This window comes from Eschscholzia californica, unplaced genomic scaffold (assembly GCF_041429995.1).
Source record: "Eschscholzia californica isolate CP2 unplaced genomic scaffold, dmEscCali1.0.p SCAF_3, whole genome shotgun sequence".
NCBI classification, from domain to species: domain Eukaryota; kingdom Viridiplantae; phylum Streptophyta; class Magnoliopsida; order Ranunculales; family Papaveraceae; genus Eschscholzia; species Eschscholzia californica.
This window is the reverse complement of record NW_028238420.1, coordinates 16059659-16068178: the sequence shown is the minus strand read 5'-3', so window position 1 is coordinate 16068178 and position 8520 is coordinate 16059659. Positions and strand designations below refer to the sequence as shown.

The 8520-nt window shown below is 36.5% G+C and overlaps 1 protein-coding gene and 1 pseudogene across 1 annotated transcript; both read left to right on the top strand.

Moving 5' to 3' along the window:
• The first annotated feature begins 213 nt into the window (after positions 1–213).
• On the top strand, positions 214–2059 carry LOC147548698 (F-box protein At4g09920-like). The gene is made up of 3 exons (XM_086668102.1): positions 214–1074; positions 1625–1660; positions 1781–2059. The coding sequence occupies exons 1-3, from the start codon at positions 214–216 to the stop codon at positions 2057–2059; spliced, it is 1176 nt and encodes a 391-aa protein (XP_086524228.1).
• A 5034-nt stretch (positions 2060–7093) lies between these two features.
• On the top strand, positions 7094–7636 carry LOC147548697 (putative pentatricopeptide repeat-containing protein At5g06400, mitochondrial pseudogene; annotated as a pseudogene).
• Positions 7637–8520: the final 884 nt, after the last annotated feature.

Here is an 8520-nt window from a genome sequence, read left to right as displayed (position 1 = left end):
ATTGATTTAAATTGTAAAATTTGACAATCAATTCTTACTTGGTTTATTTACCATCTTCTGATTTACGTCGTATAGATATTTATGCGATGTGAACTTGGCAAATCTGTTCTTTATTGATTGCATATTTGAGTTCTATCTTTTATTTATTACCAGCAATCAATCTGAGATTATTAACACTTATTCATTGAATCAGAATTTTGCAACAACAACTCCATGGATAGAAGAGACTCACCTGTTTGTCTGGGCGAGGATAGACTCAGCAAGTTACATGATCCCCTCATTCATCGTATACTCTCTTGTATTGGCATCAAAAATGCAGTGCAGACCTGCATTTTGTCAAAAAGATGGATGCATCTTTGGAGACGACTCCCTATTATTAAGCTTGACATAAACGAATTCAGTTCGGAGACTGAATGTGGTTGTGATGCCTTCGTTAAATTTGTTGGCAAGGTGCTCATGTTACGTCAGTGTGATATAGAAAGGTTCCATCTTAATTGGAATGACAACCATGAGCATGACTCTGGTATTAAAAATCATATTAATGCGTGGGTTCGTATGGCTTTGGAATTCAACTTACAAGAGCTAGTTATTCATATTTCTGTTAAGGGGCATCATACCTTTGAGCTCCATCCCTGTGTCTTTACCTGTAAGTCATTGAAGACGATGGACTTGAACTTGGGTAGTAGGGAGGAATCAATGATTTCTCTACCTGATGTAATTGATTTACCGAAGCTCGAGCGCTTAGAGCTTAATTCGCTTTCAGTTAGCGATAGGAAATTGTTTAGTGAGCTGGATTCAAGTTGTCCAGTTATGGAGACATTAATCATAAAGAATTGCACTCTGAATGTCAGCAATATATCTTCTTTGTCACTAAAGCTATTTGTATTGAAGGATTATATACTTCTATTGGGTGATAGTAGAATCAGTTGTCTCAAATTGTATGCTCCGAATCTCAAATCCTTCTCCTGCAGTGGTTACATGTGGCACAATTATGTTTTAGAGAACCTTTCTTCTCTTGAAACTGCTTATGTGGATATAAAGGATTATTCTGGAATACTAAGAAGTGTCTCACATGTTACTCCACTGATGAATGAATTGGCGCACGCATATCATTCTGTACTCATTAAAGAAAGTTGTGCTCATTTTATAATGAACTTGTTGCGAGGACTTCAAAATGTGATGGATTTAGTTCTTGAGCCCATGGTTCTTGTGGTATGGATGTTTTCTTTTTTACTACCTAAAACAAATTAGTTGTATATACTTTATAAATAGTTGTGTTAAAAAAATATCTTACTATTTACCTCGTTTGTGCACTAAGGTTTTGTCAGCAACTCCTCGTTTAGTACAAAATTGTGGACTTCGAATGAATAACCTTAAAAGGTTAGGGATGAAGACGTCTTTTTCAAGAGGTTGCTTATTTGCAGTGACATACTTGTTGAAGACAGCTCCTAATGTAGAAACACTTTTCGTGCGAATGCATACGGTAATAATTGGTAGCCTTAGTTTTCTTTTTCTACCCATGCTTTCTGTTAGTTTATTTACAGCTTCTCATCTACAATTTTCTACTCTCAAAATGAATATAGTTATTGCCTTCTTTAAACGCTAAATTTTGCTCATTGTGCAGGATTCTGTAGACCGTCCAATGTATCGCCATAATCTGGTCAGTATCACCAGCTCTGTATTGTTGTTAATTCTTTTTCTTTCTTCTTTTTTCCTAACTTGATGAACAGTTTCAGATGCTAACTTTTAGTTAATGACAATCATTTGCGACATTGTTCAGTTAGGATCGGATGCAATGAATCATCTCGAAGAAGTGGCGTCGAGCCCATTCATGCTGCATCACCTCAAGGTTGTCACGATTGTAGGAGTTGAAGGACGTAATAATGAATTGAAGTTTTTCGAAATATTATTCAAGAAGGCCTCAGTCTTGAATGAAGTTGTTATTATGATAAATTGGGAATGTCCAGAAACCACTCCTCGCGTGATAAGGAATTTTCGCCAAAAGCTACTAACATTTCAGATAGCCTCTTCACGCTTGATAGAGTTTACCTTCATGTGAATTCCGGTCGGTGACATTTTTATCTTCTTATCAAATTTGGTGATGAAGATTTATGACGATTAACTTTATGTTTTGGGTTTTCTTCTAGACTTCTATTTGATATTATCCATCTTATGCACCTCGTTTTTGATATCTATACTGTTCGGTTTCTTCAAAATAAATTGGGATTAGACCAAGAATTGGAATGTTTTCCTTTGTTTTTGAATTATCAAAAGTGTTCTTTTCGGTGTTTAGTTTGTTGAATGATGATCTTTAATTTAACGACGGTGGACTTGTTATTATGCTCTCTAGTCAGGCTCTTTCGCGATATTTGTATCTTTCTGCAGCTTTTGTTTTTCCTCTTTCTTGATATTCTTGAGCAGGTTGTGTTGAAGAAGACCTCCATTATTCTGGAGAGGTGAAGGGTAAGTCCTGACTTTTGACGAGGACAGACTGATGAATGAATGTTATTATATATTTATGTGCACACTGAGTGTGAATTACTGTCTTCATTTTCTGCTATTTTGTGGCTGAAATGGTGTAAAGAAATAAGTGTGTCAAGCTACCAAAGGCCTGCCCGAGCCTGTAACAAAACCTGTTGCAGACTCGACACGGTTAGCCCGGGCTTGTTGCTGGCTTGACATGTTGGTCCACTAGGCTCGTTTATGAGTCCACAAATGGTGGTCGTCAGTGGAGGAGGTTCTATCCTGGTGTACAAAGGAGTTGTACAAAGGTAATCTACCTCCGAGAGGTTATGGGAGAGTTAAAGATAAGAAATTATTTTCTCATGAGTCACTGAAATTAGAGTTCTTTTGGTTTGAAACGGATTTAGATTTTAGATGGTAGGATCACATAGAACTTCTCTCCATCCTCTTCCTAAGATCCCCAATTGAAGACACTCCACTAATTCTTTTTGTTGGTACTAAAGACACTAGAAAAAAAAATGTCTCGAATAGTCGGACAAGGTTAAATTACTAATGTCATGTTGATTTTGACAAAGTTGAATGATTGATGTCGTGTGCAAATTTGGTCTTGTCGGGTCATTCAGACCTCTTTTTGTCGGGCCAAGAAGCATTGATGAAAGACAATAATTGTAACAATACTATAAAAGATGGTCAACACAGTCAATGTCAAGTAACTCAAATAAGACGATCAATAATATTTATTCAGTATATAGACAAATAAAAATGCTGAATGCGATTCAATGGGCAGCTGATGCTAAGATCGAATATATCCACATCGAAAGTGACAACCTCAATCTTATTAATCATCTCAACAACAAGGGACGGGCGATCGATTGGCAAACTGGAAAACTGTTGCTCAATTTTGGAGCAACTATCTCTACATTCAAGGGTACTAAATTCACCTATGTGTCGAGAAATCTAAATCTGATAGCAGACAAATTGGCGAAATGGGGATGTCTTCATCGGTCGCAACGACTTTGGAATTCGAGGAAGTCTATGAATCTAGATATTAATTGTAGTTAAGGGTATCAGTGGGCACTCTCTTCAAAAAAAAAAAAATGAGGACAATACAAAAAATTAAGAATCTTATATGGAGAACTACACTTTTGTCTTTTCACAAGAAAAGAAAAGACAAAAGTGAACTACATTTTAGCCGTTGCTCTCAGAGGAACTATTTTACAAATAAATTCTTCGCTGGTCAAGAAATTTTAGATTAATTTCATTTTTGTTCTTTGTTTTTTAATCACTAATTCTCTTGAGAGAGAAAGTGTGAAAATGGCATAGTCACAGAAGACAAATCCAAGCAAATAAAAGTCACTCGTGGTTGAATAACCTTCACAAAGAGAGATAATCTCTTTTCACCTAAATTGTAATATGTTGATTTCAACAATTTTTTTTAATATGTCACGTCTTTTTTTCCATCGACATATTTGGATTTTTGTTGAATAGCTCTGAACATCTTGGATTTCGAGAAAGACTTGCGCGTAGCTCTGAACATCTTGGATTTTTTGTTGAATAGCCCCGGCTCAGGTTGGGTAAATCATAGCTCGAATCCACATCCCCTTGCCACAAGACAATACGGGGCTCAAGGTGCCAGGTCGATTTCCGCAGACCTCCCTTACTGTGTAATGACCCAAAGTAGAGCTCTTACAAGAACTAGCCTGGTCTTTCTTGCTTATGACTCGGAGCTTGGTTTAAAGTGCCTAGGAAACTCAGGCCGACCTCCGAAGTCAGGGCACAGGTGTCAAGATTCTTTTGGATCCACTTCCCTTGTGACTTTGGTGAGAGTCGTCCCTCTCGTATTTTGGTCAATATAGACTTCTTCACTTGGTCAAAGTTGACCAATATTTGGCTCAACACGAGTCCTCTCGCTCTTTAGTTCAAGGTGAAAGACTAAGAAGTAAAAGAATTCATTGGTTTTTTGTTCCTGTCTGGATTAAATAAGCAACTTTATAAAATCAATATTTTGAATTGTTAAATGAGCACCTGAATTGGAGTTGTAGGTCGAGCTTTACTATGTTGTCCCTTCATGTCTTCGCTAGTCCTCCTCAAAGCTGACCATCAGGTCAGTGTTGCTGGGTTCAGAGCTTGGAGATCATGGCTGACATTATATGCTTTTACTAGATGCACACTAACTTTTAAAAACAAGTCTTGATCCCACGATATATCACTAACCTTGAAATCACATATTTCCTCCACGTGCTCTATTTCCAAGAGCCATTTGAACTTTTGAGATCATGCCTCATCATTACGGCTAATCTCCTGCCATGTTATTAGTTCTCTTTCTTAATCCCCAAATGTTTCTTCACGGAGTTGCAAAATTTCTTCCCTCATGTGTTTTACATCCGGTATCTTTGGTCGCTGTATTGGCTTTTTAATTCTTCTCAGTCCCTTCTTCGAACTCCAGTGGACAAGCCTCGACTTCCATCGTAGCCGCTTTGTTATTCTTCGCCCTTCTCAATTTCGTAAACGATCTCAGCGTCTGCCTGCTTCTTGTAGGTATCATCGGAAACAGGAAGCTCGTCTAAGTCTTCTGAAGTACGACTGCCTTATGCATTCCTGCCTTACTATTCTCGGGGCTCCTTCGTGTTTTGTCCATTGTACATCCTCCGACCCCCTATTTTTACTCCAACTCCTCCCTCTTAATCTTCTTCATCTGTTGAGTTTCCTCCATTTGCCCTTTTCTCCAACTGAATCTCTTATTGTTGTTTTGTCTACTATCTTGGATCCCATTTTTTATACAATGGAGGTTATTTTTTGGGCTTAAAACCATAGAGAACAAGCTCGCATTATCACCGGCCAGTGAGGATCTTTTTTGTTGCGGTCAGAGTTCCCCATCGCTGAAGATATTAAACTATTTTGTCCTTCATCTGCACAACAAATTTTCAGGAATTCAGACCATTATATTTTATGTTGGCTTTCTGAAAGCAGGGTTTTGTTTCCCTCTTCTTTCTTTCTTTCTTTCTTTCTTTCTTTATAGAGGCACTTCGGGTGTTACCTTGTCAGCTTAACCCTAATTCTATAGGGTTCATCATTAGTTTCTTTGTAGTTGGTAAAGTGGGGCTCCACTCATCTCCAACCTTTATGTTTTCACTCAACTCTACTATGTAAAGTTAGAGAGAGAATTCTTTTTGTATTACTTGGATGCAATCATGCAAAGTGGCGTGTTTTTGTTACCGCCACGACTTCATGTAAAGACTACAAGGATAAGTACTTCTTTTCTTGCTCTAAGGAGGCTGATAAGCAATTTCACATTCTAACTACTATACTTTTGAAGCTAAAGTTGCTCAGCTTTTTTCGTCAGAGAATGAGGGAAATCTCGTGTCTATCAAGAAATCCTTTAGAGTTATGTAGATCAATTCATTCAACTATCTTACTCATTAAAAAACTCTTACCAGAAGGTTTACTCAAGTCATTGCTTGGTAATACACTTTCTTTTCTTTTCCTATCACTGTTGTGGAGGATGTTTGTGTGATGCCCCATGCCCAAAAAGGCAAAAAATAGGCACGAGCACGCACCAACAATTCACAACCGAGACTAAAATTCGACAGTCTCCCATGTAAATCGGACCAGTCTGATAGAGAAAGATATTCTCTATATTTATAATTAGGAGTTTCTATATTTTGAAAGATATTCTATAGTTATTTAGTATTAGGAGTTTCTATATTTTAGAGTTTCTAAGTAATTTAGGAGTTTCTATATTTTAGAGTTTCTAAATAATTTAGGAGTTTCTATATTTCTATATATATATATGGCTGAGTTCATAGTAGTTAGAATATGAATACTGAAGTTATTAATAGAGAAAATGACTAATTGGGTTCAAAATATTATCATAATAATCAAAAAAGCAAGTAACTCTTTCAATTAACTAGAACTTACCAAAATAGTATGAGCAATGACATGTAAGGTTTAAAATAATATAAAAAATTACTAATCAGGTCATTTTGTATTTAACAATTTCGAAAATTACCCCTCGTTCTTTTCCCGAAATCTAATAACGCAACTGAATCTCTCCTGCTTTCTCTCTAAATTCAGTCGGTTATCTTCCTCTCATCTACTTCTTCTTCTTTATTTTCTTCATCTTCACTAAATCATTACCTTCCTCCCGTCATCATCATCTCTCCCCTTATTGCTAGAAATCGAGCTCCACCATCGTTACCAACAGATTTCTTCATCAATTTCTTCCGGATGGCAAAGAGTTTCAGAGATCCTAGGGCACATTTCAAACTATGAGTTACTGTTCAAATTATAAGGTATTATCAAAAGTATAAATTACTATTCAAAGTATATGCCAAATCCATGTAGTTGTGGTGAAGATGGGTTTTGGAGTTGATGTTATTATTGTAAATGTGTAAGGGAAGTACGGTGATACCAACATAGCTCATGAGGTGTTCGACAAAATGCCTGAAAGGAACATTCTCTAATGGACCCAAACTGTTCTCAATCTAAGTGAACCGGCATAACTCAATCACCATCTATAAATTAACCACATAAACCCAAAGAGGGTTGATGTATGTTTGGAACCTCTGAGAAAAGATTATAGTGATCAAGATTTTCAAGTCATATGTAAGATTTTGTCATCTTCCATAGAATGGAGGTCAATGGAAGAAGCATTAGAAAAATGCAGAGTTTGAGATTACACCTGGACTTGTTTCTCGATGTTTTTCGTGATTGCCCACGATACGGCAATGCAACGTTGAGTTTCTTCTCATGGGTAGGTCAGAAATCTTGTTACAACCATACAACAGAAACCTATAACATGGCCATAAAAATATCGGGATCATCGAAAGGTTTTAAGCACATGAGAAATCTCTATAATGAGATGAGAAGAAGTGGCAGCTTGATAACTTCGGAAACATGGACTATTATGATAATTCAGCATGCTCAAGCAGGTTTAACCGAGATTGCACTAAAGAAATTCGAAGAGATGGCAGCTAGTGGGTTTATACCTAGTAGTAATGCATACAAATATTTGGTAATATGTCTCTGCGGAAAGAAGGGGCAGAAGATAGATGAAGCAATCAAAATCTTCAATGATATGATAAATGTTGGACATGTCCCAAATAAGGAACTAGCTGAGGTTTATCTTAATTGTTTCTGTGAACTAGGTAAAGTATCAGATGCTCGAAAATGAAAGGAACATCTGCTCAGTAGTGGCTTTTCAGTTCCACTTAGCTATTTGTTGGTCATTAGAGCTCTTTGTCGAGCGAAGGGACTAGACGAGGCTTTATTTATGGCAGATGAGTTAAGTAATAAACGATTTAAGCTGGACTAGTGCTCATAGAAACGGTACTTTATTATATAACAAATGATAGTTTGCATGTTTAATCCCACAAACACTAAGAATCCATTATGCTTATAAACCAAGAAAAAGCTCAGCAATTTTATGTTATGCAGGATGGCAAGAGGAACAAAGAACAAGTTTTGGCATTTGCTGGAGTGACTGAATATCCATTCAAATGTAGCCATTAACCATTCTCAAGATCTCATCTTTAATATTTCGGTGGAATATATGTTGGAGCAGTCTTTACACTGCAGTTCCTCTCTCAATTACTATATAACATCAAGAGTTCCTCTCTCCACTAAAACTTATGCAAACAAGTTTGCATAACAGATTGGTGCAAACACGTTTGCATAACAGATTGGTGCAAACACGTTTGCATAACAGATTGGTGCAAACACGTTTGCATAACAGATTGGTGCAAACACGTTTGCATAACAGATTGTTGCAAACACGTTTGCATAACAGATTGGTGCAAACACGTTTGCATAACAGATTGGTGCAAACACGTTTGCAGAAAAACGTAAAGGAAAAAAACGTCGTTTTTTCTGGGTTTTTTTTTTTGAAAAAAAGTATTGAAAGTGGATCTTGTTAGAAAGCTAATGAAAAATCATTTCTAAATCTATAATTTTTATAGCAATCCGACATCTCAAACAAAAGTTATGTTGATTTAAAGTTTAAATAAAAATAAAAGAATTTAGTTACACAAAATGACAAAAAAGGGTATTTTAGTATTT

What these genes read in the sequence shown, in the direction of transcription:
- LOC147548698 (XM_086668102.1), top strand. Translation starts at nt 214, where the DNA reads ATGGATAGAAGAGACTCACCTGTTTGTCTGGGCGAGGATAGACTCAGC. An exon ending in TACTAAGAAGTGTCTCACAT is followed by an intron (nt 1,075 to 1,624) that starts GTTACTCCACTG and finishes CTCATTGTGCAG; the next exon opens with GATTCTGTAGACCGTCCAAT. An exon ending in CAATGTATCGCCATAATCTG is followed by an intron (nt 1,661 to 1,780) that starts GTCAGTATCACC and finishes GACATTGTTCAG; the next exon opens with TTAGGATCGGATGCAATGAA.